General features: G+C 41.3%; 1 protein-coding gene across 2 annotated transcripts in view; it reads right to left on the bottom strand.

Annotated features, from left to right (window-relative positions):
- The window catches only part of LOC125879618 (protein kinase C-binding protein NELL1-like), a 455,619-nt gene that overhangs the window by 91,291 nt on the left and 340,024 nt on the right, over positions 1 to 24,304 (bottom strand). For both annotated transcript variants that reach the window (XM_049561591.1, XM_049561583.1), the window contains exon 14: positions 17,442 to 17,564. In XM_049561591.1, coding sequence (XP_049417548.1) covers positions 17,442 to 17,564 — 123 coding nt within the window. The remainder of the gene's footprint in view (positions 1 to 17,441; positions 17,565 to 24,304) is intronic.

Here is a 24,304-nt window from a genome sequence, read left to right on the forward strand (position 1 = left end):
ACTGATGACATGCTGATACTATCGCACATCCCTCGGAAGACTGGGAATGTAAATTGGCTGACAATGTAAAACAAGTGCAATTTGAAATTCATTTATTGAACAACCAGACCTTAATTAGCCTATCAAACCGTAAAATGAAAGCTGACATCACAAAAATCGGCCATCTCCCTGCCACTGCACTTAACGTTCTATAGGTTAGACGCCATACAAAGGATCGTCTCCTGAGCCATTCTCCTCACAGTCAGTTCAACTCCTGCCTGGTAGGCATGAGTTAACATAGTGGCAGCGGCGAACATCCGACATCAAACTGTTTAACAGTCTCAACAAACTCAAACTGACACCAAAATGGCTCAACAACAACTGTAAGGTAATATCAGCCGTGTAATGCTAACAGTTAGCTCCGTCACTGTGTGTGCATGTATGTGTCTTCCAGGGGCGATTGCTCTGAGACAACAAGGGAGGCTGAACTTCCCCTAAAATTTCATAGAAGAAATGGTCAAATATGCACTATTGAATTTACATTAAAATAAGAATTTACATTGCATTAAACGTGTGCTAGGATGCGTTTAACATCATGAGTATGATGTTCAAACGTCAGCTGTCTGTCATCAGTTTTCAAACGCGACCTCCCTGTCATACATTCTCGTGACAGCACGGTGGACGCGGAGCCTCCAAGCATTCCTATGAGACAGCATTGAGCAGGTTTGTTTCATGCAGCAAAGCGAGACGCTCATTGGATAAATGCGACACAATCGTCACTTCCAGGGAGGCTCAGCTTCCCTGGGACCTAATGGAGCGGTAGGCGGGAGAGGACGCTCGGTGTATGATGATTGGAGGAATTGTCTAAAAGGTTGAACCCCTTTGTGATTGACAGTGCTTTGGAAATACACACCGGCATCGTCGCATTTCAAGCTTAGTCCTATGCGGATATTTGCGAGTGGAGTTCCTTATTTCCATAAGTGATATACCTCATTTTCAAACCCATCTGAAAATCTTTGAGGTGTGTTTTGCTGTGGTTCTATGGCATGAGTGTGGTTGAAAAACGGCTTCAGCTAAATGTTCCTTTTATAAGTTAGCAGCTGCCACTGGTGTCTTCCTAAACTTAACCGAGTACTCCTTTATCCTCTATTATAAGCCTTCCTCTTTTTTCTAAACCTATAAAACTGCAACTGTTTCACATGAGCCACATTACTGGTGTGTTTAAAACTTGAAATAGACTTTGCATTGTTTTTGTGTTGCCAGCATGTCATTTCAACACACTGTGTGCCCACGAACATGTTATACATCGTTATGAGGTTGTGTTCATTTTATGTATCTCTGTGAAAACGGGTTGTTCAGTCATATCTGAGTCAATGCCTTAAGTCTACAGCTCTGAACAGTAACATAATTAAATATTACTATAAATAAGTTTCAGCATTGCAGTAGCAGTAGAGTTCCTAGCAGATATTACTATGGTTCTGCCATCGTCTCTGTATCACAGACAACAATCTCCATGTTAAACAAAGAGTATTCTTTTCACAGATTTAATACTGCGCCGACACAAGACTGATTGAAGACAAAAATCACCACGGATCAGATAGAATGAGGACAGCATGCTAGATTTTCGTCTGGCGCATTAAATTACATTAAGAGAATGGATCTGATAGAGCTGAACACGAGAGAGGATTTTTCTCTTTGCTGCACAGCGGCTACATCTAACAGCAGGGCGCAGACTAAAAATAATTGCCTCAAATGATAATTGCTACAAAGCTTCAAAAACAAGTAGTGCATTTTTTCTCTGTACATTTTTTTCCCCACATTTGCAATTAATCATAGCTTCAGATACTGTGGTTCTCACCCAATTAAATGTTGTAAAACACTATGCCCTCTAGCACAGAACTACGCAGCAGAGGAGCCGCTAAATGTGTTGTTCCTCACAAAAAGGGATGAAGGGGAGCAATAATTATGTAAACAGAAAATTAAATGCTTCAGACTTGTAGGGGAAATGAGGGCTGAATCCAGCACTCCAGCTCACCCCCCCACCCATTTCTCTTTCCCCCTCCCTGCAGCAAACACCCCCACCCCTCTCCCCTCCACCTCTCAGAATACATTAGCCTGGGTTTCACTGCTTGCTGCTAGCTGGTTGCAACATGGTTCCTCTGTGATTAGCTCCGATTGCAAGATGAGAAAAGCACGAGTCAATGCCTTTGTCCTCTGCGCCGCTGTTTAGACTCGCTACTCAAATCCTCTCTATTTAAAACCCCTTTGTCTATACAAACCAGTCCTAGGGAATGAAACGGACCATTAACAAGATTAGCTCACTCATTCTGCTGCCGACAAAGGCTCTGCAATAGGCTGCTGATCATTAGGCTGGCAGCAGGAACAATGCTGATCTATAATCTTGTGCTGTGCTCCGATTGAACTATTGTGGCTTATTTATTGTGCTCTGAGGGAGATGACATAATGGTAACCTTTTTTCTCCCCAGGAGAATTGCAACACAAAAGAGAGGGGGTGAGAGAGAGGAAGGGGAGGAAGAAAGAGTAAGTAAAGGTAGAAGGAGTCTTAACCCCTCATTTCTTCTCACCACCAGTTAGCCAGGATGATCAATAGCAGCGAAATAGCTCTTGAGATGGAGACCTTTCTTTATGTGCACCTGCAATCATCCACAGCGGGCAGACGAGGGGCCAGCTGCAGGCCTGCTAACAGCTGGATACTTGGCATATAAGGGGTTAAACATGAAAATACGTGTTTGATTACCAGGTGCACTAACAAGCAGGGCTTTGCAGCGGTGATGTGAGTAAAATTTTTAACTCAAAAACCTCTCAGGCAGAGATGAATGCAACCATTTTAAACTTAATATCTTAAATTGTCTTTTTTTAAATGGTGTTTTTTAAATCAAAGCTGCAGTAAGGCTGAACACCATGGGCCTCTACAATAGCAGCATTGTCTGTTTGCATAATATCAGCAGCAGGAGAATCTATTGTGCCATTAACAGTCACCGAAGGGGCATGGCATTGCTGTAGCAACAGTATTAGCCATAATTACTCTCCTGTAATAGGGATGAGATGTGAGGTGAGAGAGGACAGCCATTATTCACACGACCACACAAGGCTGCTTGTCAGGAAAACTTAGGTAGGTTTTAACAAATGACCAGTCTTGTCACTTTTTTCTGTTGAGGACAACCTCCAGATGACAGGTCTTGGTGTCAGTTACACAGAATCAACGAGCATGGGCATCTTTCCAGAGCTGCCTATCTAACTGGGGGGTGATTAACTGTGGGAAAGGCAGAATCTGTACACCTGCAGGCTGCAGTGTAATGTAAGAAGAAATGATGTCTGTCCAGAGGGTAGGAAACTCTTGCTCTGGTACCTTAATACCAATTAAATATCAAAGGTCCAGTCACAGTCTACAAGGGCTGTTGAAAAGCAATCAGGGGAATGTAGGTATTCACTAAATGAAAAAGGTGTTCAGGCATGTTAAGGAGGGAACAGTAAGTAATTCATGAACCATCCCTTAAGGGTCCAATGTAAAAGATTTAGGAGGATTAAGTGGCATCTAGTCATGGGATAGCAGATTAAAACCAGCTGAAAATTCTCCCAGTTAGAACTCCTTCAATGTTCATTGTTCAGGAGGTTCTTACCAGAGAGGTCTCTTTTTCTTGCTGCACATCAGTATTTCTCTGACACAGTTTGGCTCATCAGACACAGGCACCTGCTAATGTGTGCTAACCTTTGTTGTGTGATAACTTAAGATCCAGGAGGTTTTTACTGGGATCCAAATCATGTGCAGAGATCTCTTCTTCTCCAAAACAAACTAGGGATGCACCGAAATGAAAATTTGTGGCCGAAGCCGAATATTATTAAACGCTTGGCCGAATACCAAGTACCAAAAACCGAATATCATTGTTTAGTTTTTCATTAGTTTTTGCAGATGAACACCCTCCAGATTAGTGTTGTCACAGTACCAAAATTGGGACCCACTGTGCAATACCGATGAAAACATCATGGTTCTGAGTAGTATCACGATACCACAGCAAAAATGAGGCAGATGTGCCTTTTGTCATTTATAAAAAGATAAATCACTTTTCTATAATACATCAAAGATATTTCAATGGAATAAATTACTTGCTGACTTATTCATACTTAAAAAACAGCATCAATAAGTGATTAACATAGGGGGGATCAAAATAAAATAAATAAATAAAATAAAAATCAACCAGCCACCCTCCTCTCCTGCTGGTTGAAATCTGTAGGCTGCTCGCACAGCGTGCTGAATGATTTAAGCCTATTTTGCTCGCTCAAAACTATTTTTAGTCGCAAATGCGAGTGCAGTGAGGGACGGATTGCCACACTGCCGAAATTTTATTCTGCCCGTCACGGCACGCCGTTTGATCGCGTTATCAAAACACGCCACTATTATTCGGCCTTGCTTTTAACTTATTCCACCAAATACCAAATGTGTGGTTTTTTGCAATATTCGGCCGAATATATTCGGTTACCGAATATTCGGTGCATCCCTAAAACAAACAGACCCGTTGATTTAAACCAGCAAGAATACCGAATAAAGCTATTTCAGGTTTAAAAAAGTCTGTGTTTTCCTAACGCTGCTGGTTGCAGAGGGCTGCTAACTATGGTGCTGACATGAAAATGTGAATGGTCCCATCTAGAGCCAGTGTTTGGTTTGTCTATTCTTGGCTACTGTAGAAAAAATGGAAGTGCAACATGGTGATCAACATGGACAAGGACCTGGGGCCAGCTGCACAAAGCACCTTTAGTTAAGATTTTCCTTTAAGTCCAGGTTAAGGATTTCTCAAGAAATAAAAAAACTAGTTGCACAAAGGTTTCCTTAAAATGTTTACTTAAGGATTTAAGTTTTTCTCCATATCTTAGTCTTGTACTTCAGAAATTGCTTAAAGTTTGCTCAACTGTGCACAGTAACCAAAAGCAAGGACAAAAGCATAAGGTACCTCTGACTCCACCTTAACCCCAACATGGTTGAGTTAATGGAGATAAGCGAGAAAAAATAAGGCTTACCGAGAAGAGTGTTTCACAACTGGGAAAACCCCATGAACACGCTTAACTTAAAGCAACTGATTTTGCACTTTACATTTTACCAGAAGTCAGTTTATGATTGTGACCGTCTGGAGTTGAATCACTCAACTTTCTGGGATTGGGGATTTTAGCCCTGTTACAATCTATGGTTGCTCTGCAGTTTTATGCAACGGGATCTTTCCAGTTAGTTATTGTTGAGGTACTTCATGCATGCCTAAAGTGTCATACTTAAGGAACAAACTTAAGGTGCTTTGTGCAGCTGGCCCCTGCTCCCTATGTAGATATAAACAAGTATTCTAAGTAGGGGTGTGCGATATGGACAAAAAATAATATCTCGATATTTGGGGGGGATTTTGAAGATAACGATAATTAGACGATGTTCTTTTAAATATGTTTTTAACAGCCTGAGTTATAGCTCATTAATTGTTTCTCATGGATGATACTAATGGAAAAATGCTGTTAACATTTCTTGCTGCTTTTTTTTTACCTGCTCTCCTGTTTTTCTACCTGTTTGACTCTGGTGACGGCCTTTTGTAGCGTCAATTCCGGGTCCATTTGCAACTGTTCAGATAGGCGTTTGTCCCGCAGACTCACCACAAGCCTGTCCCTCATCTCATCATGTAGAGCCCCGTAACCGCAGTGCTCCGCCAGACAGTGCAGGGCCGTAATGACACTGTCGGCCATCTCGCCCGTTTCTTGATGCTGCTGATTAAACTTTACTCTCTCAAAGATCACATTCCTGCGATTCCCTTCTGCTTGGGTCTCCAATCCAGAAGCAATGCGGAATCCGTCGAAGCGTTTAATCCATTTAGGCCAGTCTTCAGCCTTGAAGGTGAACTTTACCGGTGGGGAGACTTGAAACTGTGCCATGTTGCCGCTTTGTTCAGCTAACTGTGGCTAGGCTAGGTAGCTCCATAGACGGTCTTCCGGTACTGCGAACTTTAGCCTGACAGGCTGGGACCTATCACTACAGTTGACCCACGTCTTCCGAAGCTGCTGGAGCATCCGTGGGTGGATGTGTTGTCCCAGTGTTGTCTCGCTAATCTTTGTTTAGCATCAGGCTGACCTGCCAGGAAGGTGCCAGTGAGAGATCATGTGACCACCTGGGCGTACTGCAGCGTGCTGCTGCACGCAAGTTATGTAACTCTCGTTGAATGTGTGGGGTTTCAACCTTTCAACGTGTGTTTACAGTTGTTTTTGTGAAGTCATTTGCATACTCGATAATGTAAATTTGCACATCGTTAAAACAACAACGATATTATCATTAACGATATATATCGCCCACCCCTAATTCTAAGGTTACGAAAATGCAATGATTACTAATTTCAGGTGATTAAACACTTAAGAGAACATACTTATTAAATTGGATTTCATTTCTGCCAACATATCCCCCTAAATATTACACAGTGAACCTTTTAGAAGAAACTCCAGTATTTGTCAACCTGGACCCTTTTTTCCAATGTTTTTGTCTTAGCGTCTCACGGGAACAACGATTTTTGAAACTGGTCCAGTATTGACTTGCTGCAGGAGGAAAACGGTGGATATGTGAGCTGGAGAGAGGAGTGCCAGTAGCAGTTTGTTGTGCTGGAGTACAGAAAGCCGATCATAGTCTTACCCAAAAGATTTTCAGTGTCATGGCTGAATACTTGGCTGGTTTCAACAAACTATTACCAGCACTCCTCTCTCCAGCTCTCGCTTGCATTTCCACCATTTTCTTCCTGCAGCTCGTCATCTCTCATGAGATTTCAGAACGGACTTCTCCTTAAGCAGGACTTGGGACACAAAACAAAACGGATCGAGCGACACGTACAGGAAAAACATTCTTTTTCTCTGTAGGGTCCTTTAGTAATGTTTTCAGACACTCGTAATAGCAATCTGAGTCTGTCAGTGGCAAAAACAAGCACTTTTAGTAGACGTACAATGCCGGGGTGCACCCCTCGAGTGCTTACATTGTAGCCTGTTTTGCTGCTGCTGCTGGCTGCAGCACTCTCACTCAATAATGGACTAATTTCAAACACCGTTGTTCCCATAAGACACAAACACATGGGAAATAGGGTCCAGGTTGAAAAATACCCGAGTTCCCCTTTAATGACATCTAACAGAGGACAAGGATCTGAGAGAGGGTTTTTCTTTAAGGTCTAATCGGGAAATAAAATGATAGATTTAGAGTTTAAACATCATTGATTATGCAAAGCCACATCTCCAGCTGCCTTTGTCATCATCCCAGTCACAACAACTATAAAAGGTCAAATTATACCTTTGCAAATAAAACGCTCTCCCTTTGTTAACCAATCCAAGTGTGGAAGTGGAATTTCAAACTGTTTGCTTTCGCAGGAAATAAGCCGCTGTCACTCAAGCAGGCTCATCACCTGTTTGGTTTTTAACACGTCAAGTTAAACGCACACTTTTTTTTGGCTCAGAAACCTGATTTCGCCTCGTCTACTACGGAGTCATTGCTCAGGGCTCGCCAAAAACACTTTTTCGCTTTATTAACATTAGCAGGGACAGGCTGTGGAGCTGCAGTCGCACTCAGACTAATTCCCTTATTCCTGAGAGGACTGCGGTGATGTATGAGGGGAATGAGATGGGAGGCACAGGTCGATTGGCCAACACTGTCGCCATCACACAGTAATGAGACCTCAGGGGGAGGGGAAAATAGAAGGCCGATTCCTCCAACTCCCTGCTCGCATAATACTAATTGGCCAGAATAGGATAGGTAAGACATAGGAAGTTTTAATGACATTATTAAAAAGTATAGAATTTTCTCACCTGCTTCTGACAAATATCATCAGTGAGTAGGGCTGACTGTCATGACGGGTGTCTGTATACTGGCTGATCATAGATTAGCTACACTATAAGGCCAAAAATTTGTGGACATGCCTACCGATGTACGTCTCTGTACTCCCATCTGGCTGATATTCATGGTTTGGGTTAGACCCTACAGTCCAGGGGAAGACCCCTTTCTTGTGTCAACAAGAATCCCTCGTGCACAATATGAGCTCTATAGAGAAATTATTTAGACCTTGACCAATCCCTCACCTCAGCCCCATCCAGCACCTTTGGGATGAATTAAAATCTCATGTCTCAACATCAGTAATTGACCTCACCAATGCTCTTGAGGCTGAACGTGAGCAAATCCTTGCAGCCAAGTTTCCAAACATATTGAGGAAACCCTTCCCTAGGACACTGGAGGCTGTTATAGCGGCAGATTAATGCTCATGGCTCTGGAACGATGTGTTCAGAGGGCTGCCCCCCAACATTGGACCAAAGGTTAGTCGACCACAAAGGTTATTAGATAGCAAGATTTAATTGATCGCTTAATCAGAAAAAAGAAGAAAAAAAAACAAAAAACGTGGAAACTCTACGAGGAGCTGCGCCTTGTCAAAAATAAATCAAAACCTATATGACTGGACCATGAAGGAGTTTATTCTGAAAGGACAGACACAGGAAGTGTCCACGTTCAGCAGTCAGACAGGAGTCAGGTTAATTTCCAGGGCTGGTACCTGCGGTTATTCCACAGGCTAGTTAATAACATGTCGGGCAGGAAATCCAAAGTGTTGGATCATTTTGAGAAGGTGAAGGACGAACCCAAGGTGATATGTAAACTCATCTTCATTGGTCGACTACAAACATGACGTATCATCTGAAACATGGAAGTAGCTACATGCCCATTAGCCCACAGCGTCATTAACAGGCGGCTCGCTCAGTGTGTGACGTGCACTTGTAGATAAAATATAGGCCTATATTAATGAAGGTTCATTAATACGGTTTTGTATTTCTCTGTAAACATGGAAACATGCAGGCGACTATTGCTCGACTAGGACAATTCTCAGTGGGGGGCAGCCCTATTGAGCAATTCTGTGTGGGTGTTATGGTCAGGCGCCTACATACGCCTCCTGGGGTCCCTTTTACCATATAGTGTATTTCATATTCCAGCATGGACCAAAGTGAAGTCTTTCCACCACGTTTTGTAATTTCCATATATTTATATGTCTGTAATTCATATTCTAAACATTGTTTGAGACATCCGCTTCTCTGGATGGTCTATCCCATCATTTGCATATTGACCGTGACTTCCAGAGTGAAAAATGGGGAAGTAGCACTACAGTCAGCTTGTATATTGTCTGCAAGTGTGTGTGTGTGTGTGTGTGTGTGTGTGTGTGTGTGAGTAGCATGAGCCTGGAGACAATCCAAAGGCAGAAATTATGTGGAAGGCACTTTGCAAATTGCACTGATCTCTCCCTAGACCTGCCTCCCACCTGCCGCCCATCCTAATGCCTGTGTTACAGAGGGGTAGAGGGGGGGGAGTGCAGTCAGACACACCTACTTATTTTTCCTCCGGTCGATTTCTGCCTCTTTTCCTCTATTGTCGTTTTGCATTTACCTTGTGTCTTGCTGTCTTCCCTCTGTTCTCCCTTTTTTAAACACATCTCCCTCTTCCAGTCACAGTCCATCTGTCTTTCTCTTACACACACCCACACACCAACATATATGTGCATATGGTACACAGGCCACTTGCAGCAGCATATGACACACTTTTCCTTCACTAATCATTGGTATGACTGACATGCTTTTCCCTGTCCTGTCCTTCTAATTACAACATTATTAATTTTCACGGTGATGAGCAGCAGTGCGGATACAGAACATGACTTAATGAGTGAGAAATCACGGTGGAACATGGCAGGGTCAAAATTAATCGTCTTTTAATTTTTACCTCTGTTAAACAAGTTAAATGATGATCAAACTACCATAAAGACGCTCAGCCCAGCAATTACTGGACCAAATTTTGGGTTTGAACTTTCATTTGAAAATTTCAGGTACTTCCAAGCCAGCTGTTAACCACATCAGAACAACACTGGGTTTTACAAAAATCAAAGGAAGACAAACAAAAAACAAATATGTAGTCGCAGCCTCACATGCTGCGGTTGTTTAGCGCTGGTTGAACCAGAACTAAGGTTGCCTGTAAGGGCTCGTCTCATCAGTGATGTTGGCGCCGTCACAGCAACTAATATCCCATGATGCAACATATTTTGCTAGGAGTTTACTGAAATCATGCTTAAGTATAGTTTGGAAAATCAAAGCCTCATTAAGCTTAATGATACTCTCATCGCTTGGACAGCAGCCAAGCATAAGCACACAGTCATGGAAATTACATGAAAGGGCTTCTCGTGAGCTCATGGGATCTCTTTATTTACAAATTAATCACTAGACGTGAGCAGGGCTGCAAATCAAACCACTACTCTTTGAGTACCGACTGAATTGTGGCATGGCTTGCTTGCAGGGATTCTCGGTCTTGTTAATTAATTCTGCGGATATTTTCAAAATTAAATAAAAGGTTTACTAATTTCATATTTTATATTGGCAAAACTGCAACAGTTTACATTGCACATATGAGAAGACTGGCTCACAATGCCAGTGTTTTAGTGCTATGGATGTTATGCCACTGAATCACACTTATTAAAGACCTCATGAGGAACAGGACTGCTTGTTTAAATGCTGTAGTTGTGATGGTTGTCAACTGTATACGCTGTATCAGGGCCGTAATCGTCTATTTGCCAATGGGGGGACCATTTTCAATGTGAGCCTGCTGTGACCCGACCCTCCGAGGAGGTCTGAGAGGAATCCTCCCCAGGAGAAACTGTTTAAAACTTACAGCTTAACTGACCATTGTTTCTAGCATGACAACTGTACAGGGGATGAATTTTTTTTTATAACTCTTTTACATTTTATTAAGGCTTACAGTTACACATATTCAAGGGCGGGGCCAATTTCAGTTGACAGGCTGTTCACTGATAGTGTTCCAAGGTGTCATATCCACCCCTCACTCCTTCACAGCTCCACCATCTCGTCCAAATATGGTCACTTATGGCCCCCAAAAAACAAGATGGTGACACCTAAATGCCAAATTTGAAGCTTAAGCATGTCAGTCCACACACCAGTGGGTGATGTCATGGTGGCTACATCCATTATTTTATAGTCTATATATGCTACAACCTACAATAACCTTTTAGGACATTTTTGTGATACTTAATGGTGTGACTTTTTTATGACATACTGTATTATATTTTCTTTCTGACATGTCTTTGGCATACTTATACTAGGATATTTTTATGTCATTTTCATCACTTTTTTGTGACACAGTCAGTAGGTTTACATGCACAGTTAAGTCAAGCAATGGTTATGGCTCTTCTAGGCTATTTAATTGGAATACTGTCCTTGTCCCAGTCTACAAGCACGGGAGGGGAATCAATTTATTGCCTGAAGTATGTCCGACTCCACTATGATGAGTGCCTCCTTTCAGCTTGTTAGTATTGGACCTTTTTCTGGTTAACCTATTATATCACAGACCAAACAATCGACAAACAAGTTAGCTACAGTAAGCTGGTGGCAAACTGGTACCATGGTGAAAAACTTTACAGCTCTTTACAGGAAACTGTGGAGCATGCACAGAGTGCCTCAGCTAGCTTGTGTCAGACTGTGTATATGCAGGTGTAATTCCACTCCCAATTGTATTTAGTAGGATTTCAGTCGGACTAACGTGTTTACATGTATTTTAAAAGTTTGGTTTTACCCGCACTAAGACAATTAATCAGTTTTCTCTAACGTCATGTAAACATACTGAATATGTCATGGTGAGAATGGATGGGAAGTTTGAGGGACAGCTGAAAGCTGAAGATACTTTAAGAATATTCCGGGGTACCTGTACCCCCCAAAGCATATCATGATTACGTCCCAGTGCTGTATAACAGTCAGAGTTGAGGTTCAATAACATTTTATCAACTAGGAATCCAGTATCCAATTTACTGACCAACTCTTTATCCTTTCACTCCTTCAGTGATTATATATTTAGTTGTAGCTTTCAACAAAAGTCAAAAACAGCATGTGCCATATTCAGTAATTAACTCAGAGACTGACATTCAGATTCTAACATCTGCTCTTTGGCTAAATGGCACCCTGAATGATTATAATATACAGTACTCACTGCTAATGAACAAAGGTAATTGTAGGCATTTTGCTGATGTGGAACTGGATCCAAAATGTATACCACTGTCAGAAGATAAGCCCATTAGCCATGTTATAGTGCCTTTTAGCCAGGTGTCTTTTAAAAACATTTTTTGACCTCAGACGTCCTGGTTACTTAGCTAAAGGCTGAGCTTTACACAGTTGAATACATACTGTGTGTTTTCCCTCTTTTCACTTCACTGGCTTTACTGTAAATATGGCTGTTAATACTCAGGTGGACAGGGGACTCTGGCTCCCTGGATCTTTCCGCAGCTGTGATAATGGACCCTAGGGACATTTGTTGTACTCGGGGAGCTCAATCCGTGATGCTTCTCCAGCTTGTAGAAGCTGCCAACACACTAACAAGTCACCTCAGATTCCATAAGGGCCCCAGATACACCGCTATCGACTGTCCTGCTTCATCTTCCCTGAACCTGCAGCCACTGTCCCACTGCGGCTGCTTTCAGTTCAAATATACAGTTAAATATAGTTCATCCAGCCCACGGTCGAGTGAACGCATGTACATAGAGTCTACAGCTGGAGGTTGTGTGCGGACATGTACGTATGCACACCTAAGAATGTCAGAGGGCATGTAAACGGCTACACAGCCCTCAACGAATATTCATTCACATTAACACAAACACAGGGTCACAGAATTGTGATAGAGAAACAAATGCCAACTCAAACTCCCAGAGTGCTTTTCATGTAACTGGTAAACAAACATAAATGTAGGTTAATGGCTTTTTTTTTTTATTTCTCCTTTTATTGTTCAGTTCGATAGAGGAGTTGTTAAACACAGAACAGCTTCCCCTGAGCGGGAAATCATTAAACAGCGATAAGTTACTCTTGTTGTAAATCTGTCATTCAATAACATGTGCTCACAGAGTTTATTAAAGATGCCATTTCTGAATTGGCCAGCCAGTGAAAATGGCTAATGCGGGCCAAAAGCCAATGTTTATTGGCAAGACATCTGCATCGATTGAGACAAGCTACTGAATGAAGTAACAAATCAAGGTTGCACAGTTATGGCAGCATGTTCGAAACTTCTGCCAAAGCTGAAACCTTGAAATGGTCAGTATGGATTATACAAAACTTGATTAATTTATAATCACGACATTTTCTAAGCCACTGTGTCAAACATGCAATACTGTACTCTATTAAAATACCAAAACTGTCGCTTTATGCTCCCTTTGCCTGCACGGCACTGTTTCAATGATTTCACAGGAACATCACACGTCTCAAGTCCTGCTGTTGATTTAACACCACATATATGGGCTTATTATACAAAAAAAACAGGGGAAACTGGACAAGGTGAGATTTGATTATCAAAAAAATGTTACGACAAATTCAAATAGCTTTAACGTAGTTGTCATCACAATGTTAAAGATAACACACAGAGTTCAAACTCAGAAAAATTAAATAATATAATGCTATTCAATGCTCAATGCAATGAATGGTCTTTAAAATGTAAACTTCAGCCTACATCACACAAAACTACGGAAGCAAGATTCATTCACTTGAGAAAAAAATGTTTGCTTTTGTTTTTCAGAATTAACAAGATAATAAAACCCTTAATCAGAAAGGCAGAGCAGAATTGTGTGCAAAACCCTTCAAGTATGTAAAGCCAAAAGGTCAAACAATAACATCTTGTACAAGAATAATCATAATTCAACTGAAAGTTCACAAATGATAAATATGAATGATGTGCCAGACCTCTGTGTGTATTGTGTAGCTTTTTTTTTTTTTTTTTTTTTTTAAATATACTTTATTAATCCCCCTGAAGGGAAATTCAATTTTTTCACTCTTGCTGTCAATTACACACAGGTCCGAAAGACACACATGCACAAACAGGACCTATACATTACATACATATTGTGCAGGAAATTAATCAATATAATATTGGGTCTTGGTGGGGCTGGGTGATATGGAGAAAATCAAAAATCTTTAGCTACATACCTCAATATCTGTATTTTTGTGATATTGTGTGATTCACTATTGATGCTTTCACAATGAGATTTTTGAATGAATCATCAATAAGGTGGATATTACGAGTGAGTTAGTAAAAAAGCAAATAATTGAACACCTAGTACAGTCTGGTGCCCTGATCACACAGAAACTGTTTTAGCAACTGAAGCCGACTTTTTGCAATTGTTTTAATGAGAATGAAGCTTTCTGCCCACTGAGTTGAAAAAACCTTTAACTCACAGCTGAAAAGCATCCCACGTCATCTCCACTTTTTTGCCATTGTCCAATCAGATGATTTGACAGTTGGTAAACAATGGAGGAGAAACTGGTGGTAGCAGTTGCGAGATACCCAGAGCTATACGGCCCAATGATACACAACAGGTTATCAAACAGCACCCGAGTCATGCTTCAGAGCATTCCAAATTCAGAGTGGCCTGTTTCATATATAAAGTCTTACATGGGTTGGATCCACCGCCATTGTCTGAACACATTAAACAAATGACAATCGATAACTCCTCAACTCGAACTACTAGAGCCACTGTTAGAGGTGACTGCGAGGTGCCACTGAGACGTACCACCTTTGGTCAAAATGCTCTGTCTTTCAGAGGAAGCACACCTTACCACCCTCAATCAGAGAAAGCTCCAGCTTTGCTATTTTCAAGGGTCACTTAAAAGTGTGGCTCAGAAATAATCAGATATGTAGTCATAGGTAGTATATTCTTCACTCAAATACCAGCATGTAGCACTTCATGGGCATGGTGCAATATCACCCGCACTTAGCACTTTGTGAAATGCGACTGTTGGTCTATATTGATACACTGAACAAAAATATAAATGCAGCACTTTTGTTTTTGCTCCCATTTTTCATGAGCTGAACTCAAAGATCTAAAACATTTTCTATACACACAAAAGACCATTTCTCACAAATATTGTTCACAAATCTGTCTAAATCTGTGTTAGTGAGCACTTCTCCTTTGCCGAGATAATCCATTCCATCTCACAGGTGTGGCATATCAAGATGCTGATGAGACAGCATGATTATTGCACAGGTGTGCCAGCACACAGCACTTTATCTGGACTCAATTTCATACACTGGACTGGACAGACATTCAATTCAATGGCCCCGGTTTTTGATGCTTGTACACCATGTTGTTATGTTTTCTCCTTTTGTCCTCGGTGATCTAATGCAGGGCGTAAAATTAACTTTTTACCACATCGGCCATTGGCTAGTGACCTCCAAAAATTTACCGGCCAACATATTTTTCACCAGCCAAATAAGAAAATCATACCTTGTTTGACTAAAAATAATTACCTTATGTTTTTAGTATGAAAATCCAACTTTAGGAAAATCCAACCCTGTCCTCTGTGTTTCTTTGGCGTGCTTCCGGCAGCTCATCATCTTGGTGTAGGGGTTGTAAGTCAACCATGACCGCGGCTGGCCAGCCTCATCTAGTTTCCATTTTTCAATAAAACGCTGTGCGACATTTGTACTTTGTTTTACTGTCTGTTCTTCTTGTCCATGTCCAACATGTTCATCTTCATTTTTCCTCTTTTCTTGCGGTGACTTCACACCAGGAATGTGTCGCCACATCTTGCTCAGAAGTTACCACAGAATGCCTGGGAAACAAGTTCCGGTAGTTGACGTCATGTGTTCCTGGCACACGTACAATTAGCCGTGAGGGTCAAAATAGTCTGACACAGCTGGCAGAAATAGTCGAAGCACATAAAAAACCCACATGCAGTGCAAAATTTTCCATCAGCCACTGGCAGGTGTGTGTTTTTGTTTTACAAGCCAAACTAATTTTTTACCCGCCATTGGCACTTGGCGGGTGTTAATTTTACACCCTGATCTAATGTATTCACTATCACATGTTTTTCTTCCTTTCCTTTCTTCTAAAGTTTTACTACTCTGTAAGATCAACCTGCCAAGGGACTACGGATGAAAATTAGCCTGGGGCTATAAACCGGCATATTTACATGCAAATGTTCATTAATGTGCACTGTCCCTTCTAACTTAAATAAATAAATAAATTCTGTCTGGAAACATTGATCATGGAGGAGAAGCTCCTGGACCAACTGGTGGTACTCCCCGTGATCCACCCTCTTTTTTAGGGTCTCATGTGCCCACACAGATCTCTGTTTCCCTGTGCCCAAGAAACTATTTGCTGACAGCCACTCACCCTTAACCAGAGCTATAGACAGTACTCTCTGCCTGATCATTTTAGTAACTACCAATTACTGTCAAAGAATACTAAGCGTTTTTTTACTAGTGCCATTCAATTTAAAACCACAAAAAGACAACACTTACAATATTATGATATCCAAAATCTAAGACAATATCCAGTGTCATAGCACAGTATCAATATAATTTCAACATAATAGTGATATATTCCCCAGCCCCAGGTCTTGATATGGAAAAAAAAACTCAATATGAAATATTAAATAACTGATTCGGATCAGAAAAATACAAGTTATCATGACATACTAAATCTTGAATACAGTATGGTGTGTGCTATATTTTAACATAAAGCAGGTGTTAGAAGTTCTGTGTTTAACTCTGGAGAAGGATGATTGTTGAGTCTCATTCCCAGGTTGTCACATAACAACACTTTGGGTTGGTAGTTGGACCAAATCGCCAACCCAAAGTGACCATATTTGACAACCTAGGGATGAAACTCAACAATCAAACAGCTTTCTTCAGAGTTAGATGCGGCACTTTTAACTGCACTGAAATATAGTCATTAAAATGCTGTTTAAACAGAGGATATGTTACCTAGATGTCTAAAAAAAACCTTTGCCAAATTAGTGCCTACTGAGCTATGTTGAGCTAAGTATCCATTTCAGGATTTATTACTTTTCTTTTATTGAGGCACTTTTCCACTTTGATTTAATCACTAGCTGTCTCTGTTTTCATTTTCTAAAGATGACAACCCACAAGTGCTTTAGCTATTAGGCTGGAGTGTACGAAGAATGCTCTAAAAGGTCTGTACAGCAGGCTGAATGGAGGCTTTCACAAAGAGATTAGATTTTCTTTTTGTGTATATATTGTTCAACTTTCAGTGCTGTATGAACAACCCACACAGCCACACACACTGCACAAAAAACATTTCTCATTTCCGCCCTCCTTCCTCCCTCCATCTGTATGATACTGTAGGGCCAATCGGGTGAGGCGCCTGGGCGGGGCAACGGGTCAACAGGGAGCAGAGTGTGCAGTGAAGGAGAGGAAGCACACATGTGGAAAAACAGGCTGAAACTGGTCCAGAATCAATTTTCATCATCTCTGTGGCAGCTGCAGCCTGGTTAGCTGATGTGAAGGAGGAGTGAACCACACCGACCATGATGTTACGGAGCAGAGGATCAGCTACCATCAAAGGATGTGGAGGAAGGTTTGGTATTTGTGTGTGTTAGTGTGTCTGGAGGGCTGTTCCAGAGCAGGAACTTACCTCTGCAGATGGTGCCGTTGCCCACGTAGCCCGGCTTGCAGGTACACAGGTGTCCTCTGATGGTGTTGGTGCAGATGGCGTTCTCATCACACAAATTTTGGCCGCTGGCGCACTCGTCATGCTCTGAGGGAGAGATAGGAGGGAGAGAGACTCCACAGTCAGAATGGATGTGAGTGTTTGTTGTGTGAAAGATGGAGAGGTCATTGGAAAAATTGGTCTTTTTTTTTTTTTTTAAGCTGAGCAGCCATGGAAATTCCTCGATGAGAGGACGGTCTGAGAGTATGAGGTCACAGCTGAGCTTTTCTTCTGTCAACAGCCAGCTCTCTCAACGTCCATGTCTCCAAACACTGGTTCAGCTTGGCACTTTCCAAACTGATTTCAGATGAATCTGTAACATGAAGGTTATTTCAAACAATGACAAAGGAACAGCTGTTTCTTCCAGTCTAGTTTTACTTTAAAACCATCAGGTGGTGGAGGTGTTGGGAGCGACAGCTGATACATGCCAGGTGTGCTGACTGATTGCTCAGCATCAGCATCAATTAGCCTAATGATGTTGGCTCAGGTACTTGTGCTTGTGAGACACAAGATCAAGAAATAAATCAACATTTAATACTCACAAAATCATGTAAACAACTTGAGTTTTCTTTAAGCTCACAGATCACTAACTCCACAGATGTTAAATGCTTGCTTAAAAAAATAGTTCAACTCAAAATCAAAAATACATATTTTCTTTTTAGGTATTTTTCCTCTTACCTGTAGCACTATTTATCAGTCTAGATTGTTTAACGTAAGCTGTCAAGTGTTAGAGATATCAGCCATGGAGACGTCTGCATTCTCTCAAATGTAATGAATCAAGATGGCGTTCAGCTTGTGGTGCTCAAAGCTCCCAAAAAAAAAAAAAAACATTTGGAAAACTCAACAGCAATCCACAGACCTTGCTATGAGCAGTTTCATGTAGGAATGATTTTCTTTGCCAACCCTATCACCGCAGAGAAGGAAGCACACATCTACTCATGGACAAGAGGCTCGGGCTCATGACATCAAGAGATTAAAAGCTTCCTCCTCAGCTGAGCTGTAACGTCAGCTAGCTCAGTGATGCTAGGTAAGCTAGCAGTAGAAAGAAAATAGTTCCTACATGAAACTGCTCACTATAAGGTCATGATTTCTCAACCATGAATCTAAGAAGTTACCAAATACAGCTTTAAAGGACACTAGAGACGGAAAATAGCACAAAATCACATCACTCTTAATCTACTAGAGCAGTGGTTCCCAACTGGTGGGTCCCGGTCCAAACGTTGGCCGTGGGTCCATTCTGAATGGACCGCAAGTGACTCGTGAATTTGTCAAATTTAGTAAAAAACACACTTAATTTTGAAGTACAATGAATTTCTAGCACAGAGCTTATATTTTGAAGTGCCGTTTTCTGCTGTAGAGTGAGTGAATAATGGACAGTTAATTCCTATCCAGTTATTAAAACTCATCAAAAATAATGTAACATTACAACTATCAAAGGAGTTAACAAAGAAAGAGATAGAAATACAAACTGCACTAATCACACTACGGATGTAGTGTAAAAAACATTAATCAATATGAAAGTGTTTGAATGTCATTGTGAATAATAATAGTAATTGTATGAATGTATGATGCATTCAGGATCATGGTTTAGGTACTTTTGGCCCCCGAGTCCTTCACTGTCTGCATGCAGGCACGTGAGGAGGCTCCAGGGTGTCTGAAGTTTAAAGGGGAACTAATGTTTTTTTTTCAACCTGGGCCCTATTTTCCGATCTACTTTTGTCTAAATGAGTGAAAGGATGTTCAATATTTGACATTTCTCCAGTACGAAGCTAGGGCTGACCTGCCTGCAGCCCGTGAGCTTGTGCTATATTAAATAATAGGGCACTCAGACAGCGTCAAACAATGTCAGAATAAGTCCACTAAAAGTGCATTTTTTTCACACAGATAGGCTCGGATTGTTAGTATAATTATCCGACAAAATAACGGAAAGGAGGAATGAATGTCTGTGTTTACCTTTAGCTGGATTCAGACATGTTCCTCTGCCTGTTGCTAATGATGAGTTAGAGAGTTAGAGAGAGTTGAAGTCTGGCTCTGAAATCTCACGTCTCGCGAGATTTGAGATGTTGCAGGAAGTTACCTCTGGATGAGCCATTTGAATTTGATGAGCACCCGTATTTATTTGAACACGGAGGACACAGACATACACAGATGCAGAGCTCATTGAAATTGAAGAGCAGACAAGGAGAGAGAGGGAGCAGCAACAGGCAGAGGAAGATGTCTGAATCCAGCTAAAGGTAAACACAGACGTTCATTCCTCCTTTCCGTTATGTTGTCGGATAATTATACTAACAATCCAAGCCTATCTGTGTGAAAAAAATGCACTTTTCAGTGGTAGATATTCAAGTAGATCGGAAATAGGGCCCAGGTTGAAAAAACATTATTTCCCCTTTAAAATGCTGTAAGATGAAGACCTTGTAGATGTTCAGACTCCAACGTTAGACACATTTGTGTAACGTCTGAAGTGTACTTTATAAGGCTAAATCGTTGTTCTGTTACTTTAAGTTTTAGGTACGTCCTTGTCCATGCACGTGTGCTGTGTCAAAAGCTTCTCGGAGCAGACTGACAAAGATCGATGAAGATTGAACAAGAGTACAAGTTTACAGCTCCAGCTGACAACAAAGAGTAGGACTGATGTCATGTAAAACCTCCCAAGTGCAATTTTGGCACTTCTCTCCTTCTCCTTGGATTGAAAGGAACATCGTGGGCTGGATAAATTCTTAGACCATAAAACTGAGAGACTATTTTATTATAGAAAACAGTGCAAGGTCAGCGGTAGGCTATGAAAATTTGTTTCATATTTTTGTTTCATTCATGAAACGCTGACTCAATAACACCGCTGTGGTTCACCACACAGTGCTGTATGCACTGTACATGCTCAGGGTCATTATTTTATATTCTGCTGGGTATCATGAATCGCTTTCTTAACTTTTATACGTTTGCTGTTAAGCTGGAGGCAAGAGGGAATAGGAGTTGGGTTTAGAAATGCAGGTGGTGAAGTGTAGCTGCATAGCAAAACTTCAGCTTTGCTTTCCAGATGTTTGACAAATAACCTTGACTTTACTCCGACTGTGGTAGTTTGCTGCGTCTGATGAGGGCCCTGGAGAAAGTTCGAAGAATATTATACTGAAAATGTGTTTCTGAGTATCAAGAACCTATCACCTGCAGTCCAAATTGTTGCTTGGAAAAGTTTGTAGTTTAAATTTACAATAAGTTGCAGTAGTGAGCCATGTTAAATAATGAAATCATGTTCACACAACCTGCACATGTTTCAGCTATTAGGCTGGAGTGTACTAAGAATGCTATAAAAGTCCATGCAGTGGGCTGATTGAAGGCTTTTACAGAGAGATTAGATTTCAGTGATCAAATCATGCCAAAATATGGCCAGATACTAGTGATAAGTTGGAAGAGCAGATACAAGCTTTTAAAATCATCTCCCCATATTCTTCAGCTCTAGAGTGTAAAATTCCTGCTGCTAACTCCACTGCTGACCCATGGAGAGCTACAGACATGACATGTACCTCCATGATACTTGGCATCTCAAGCTTCTTCTTTTCACTTTTATTTGAATTTTACAAGCTAAGTTGTGCTCAACAGTTCCACAACACAAAATCCACAGCATGGAGGCTAATCCAACAATAGGTGTTTTTGTCAGCAGACATTTTGTGTTGTCTTTACAAGAAAAGCACAGTTGCTATTGGTAAAGTTAGAGGAGCTATATGCCATACTGAAAGCAGACAAAAACTCAGAGTCTGGGCCAGGATTGCCTGCACACGGCATGGAGGTGACTTAACCGGCAGCTAGCAGCCAACAGTGCTAACAGTGCGAAAATCAACTCAAGTTAACTTATACAGCACATTTAAATACAACAGCAGTTGACCATGAGGTCTGGAAGTTCAGCAGTGTACTGAAAAATGCTAACAATGGGAACAGTACCAACAGAGCTGACAGCGATAACCTGGGGAGGAACCTGAGGGTGGTCATAACGCTTCTGCCACCTTTGTTGAGGGTGGCTTTATCAGCCGTAATTGTAGTATGAGCACAGTGCAGAGTTGTTGAGATTAGCTTGCAGGTGTGATACACACACAGAACCTCACATGCTTGCGTGGCCGGGCCACAACCACAAAATAGAAGCTCAGATTACAACACACAAATGGAGGCGTGATGTCATTCTTTACTCAGGACACCATTATTCCACCATGTATTTACACAGCAAATCGTGGTTTACTGCTTTATCAATGCTCTGAATGTCATACAGAGTTCCTTTAACAACGGCTCTGCTCTATTCAAGTGCCCCTGTAAGCCATGACAGTGTGACAGTGAGCCAGCATGCACAGTACCAGGACCGTAAAAACAGCTAAACAGGAGCTAAATGGAATTCAGCATTCATTAATTTTGTCTTAAAGTTATGTCAGAATGTCTTCTATTAAAAATGTGAGGCATACGTTATTTCCATTCCTAAGATTACAGACATGTGATACTGATTATGATTCATAATGTCCTACTAAGAGTTTATCATGTCATAAATAGGGATTAATAATGACAGATTTCTATCAACTCAGATTTCCTTAGGTCCACTCTTCAGCACTACATCAGTCTGACGCTAATCACACCACAATCAACATGTCATACAAAGCATACAACATGTTCCACTAATGAGCCCCACACTGAAAGATCCTAATGAGGCTGCTCTGGAGTTGACCTGAGGCCATCACTACACTGCATAAAAGGCAATGCACTATACAGAAGACGGGAAATCAGATTCATACATTTTTAAAAAGAACATAATTAAAACAACATGAAAAAATAATCATGGATCTCTCTCTGTTACTTATAAATAAGGGATTAATTGATTTTTGGCAACATGTTTCTTAATTCAAGCTTTGCTGCTGAGCTTATCAAACTGATTAAGCTGCAGTTAATGCATCTCCAATGAGAATCCAACATGATTTTAGATGATTATAAACAATACATTACAAAGCAACCTTTGATGCTGCTGTGTGTGTGTGTGTGTGTGTGTGTGTGTGTGTGTGTGTGTGTGTGTGTGTGTGGGTGGGGGGTTACAACACAGCTGCACTGCGGAGGTATCTTTTCATATCAAACCATGGTCTGTGTCTTTAAGTGCCAGTCAGGACCTGGCCTGAGGCTGCCTCCGCTCACAAAGTACACACTCACTAAAACACACTCCTCATTAATATGCAAAAGCTTTGGTAGGAGTCATGACTAATACATTCCCCTTAATTAATGAGTGGTGCTAATGAAGCCCCGGAGCAGCGAGGAGAAATTATTTAGCTTTTCTCTTCCCAAGGATTTCCTCCCCACCCTGAACTATAAAGTGGAGGTGAATGTCAACAGTGCTGGTGGGATGTGTAAGAGTTTATGTGAAGGGATATGAAATGTAGGCTACATTAATGGTGGAGTAATAGAGGAAGAGTTACATGATTAAATATTCAGTGTGTTAATGGCTATGAGCTGACGGAGAGGAGAGCAACACAATCACAACACTAACGGCCGTGGCTGCTTATTAATGCCGTGTAATGTCCGCTGGCCAATTGGAAATTACAAGTTGGAAGTAAAAACAGACAGATGCAGTGGCTGAATTGATGGATAATGAGTAAGTGAAAAACTGCCAGGCTGAATACGTAATAAAACCCTCTTAGAAACCTGCTTAGATGCAATGTTTTTGTGGCGGTGCAACGACCAGTGCAAGCAGCACTTAGAAAGTTTGGTATTTCTTGACTTTGAGAAGCAACTTGCCCATCTGTGTGCCAAGCAGTATTTTGGAGCCAAGTGCAAAGTGCACAGGTGGGAGGAGAGCCGCAAACAGATGGAGGATTTATTTAAATGAGGCAGTGTAAAGCAAGTTAGTATTTTGGTAGAAATTTGGTCTGATTTCAATTTGTTTTGATAATTGTTTCTTAAGAAATTTGCTGCTTTTTTTTTGTTTGTTTTATATTTGTCAGAAAAGGCAGGTAAAGATAAACTACTTAGCAAGGAAAGTCTGCCAGCTAGCAATAACTTTCATAATACACGTTTCTTATAGACAAATCTGTGCTGCTTTGTGTGTTATATTATCTAGTGGTGCCGCCATTACTGCTGAGGCAAGTCCAAGTGACTTTGTGTCTGCTGCTGCCAAGTGGCAACCTCTGGGGCTAAAAAATGAAGCCAACACAGGAGTGCCAAAAACTGCAGTTCTTCTACTGGCCACTTGAGGATGGCTCCAAGAGCAAGTCAATCCCCATAGACCCTCATGTTAAAATGCACAAATTTACAGCAGAAATTAACATGTTTACAGCCTGGTACTAAAACTGTTTTGGACTCAAGAGCTAGTTTCACCATTCATGACAACTGTACAGGGGTGAATTTTTATATAAATCACCCATGTTTACATTTTATTAAGGCTTAAAGATATGCAGGCAGTATGGTGGCACAGTGATTAGCACTGCTGCCTCACAGGAAGAAGTGTCCTGGTTTGAGGGTGAACCCCGCCTCTCGCCAAAGCCAGGTAGAATAGGTTAGTTGCAGGATTATATGTTAAGTTATCAACACGTTCAACTTGGGTCCCATTCTCAGGAGGACTGTTCCAACAGCTCAGTGCATGAAAGCTAAAAGCTGCCTCACCAAAGGTTTTTGTCCTGCACTTGAGAACGACTACAAAGCTGGAACCAGAGGACCTGAGGGCCTGTGTGGCTCATACATTAAAAGCACTCCAGACAAGTCAGTCAGTGCATGACTGGAAACTGAAATCAATATGTAAAGTGTGTGTTTGAAGGCTGCACTATTCTCTGTTC

This window comes from Epinephelus fuscoguttatus, linkage group LG2, assembly GCF_011397635.1.
Source record: "Epinephelus fuscoguttatus linkage group LG2, E.fuscoguttatus.final_Chr_v1".
Classification (NCBI taxonomy): Eukaryota; Metazoa; Chordata; class Actinopteri; order Perciformes; family Serranidae; genus Epinephelus; species Epinephelus fuscoguttatus.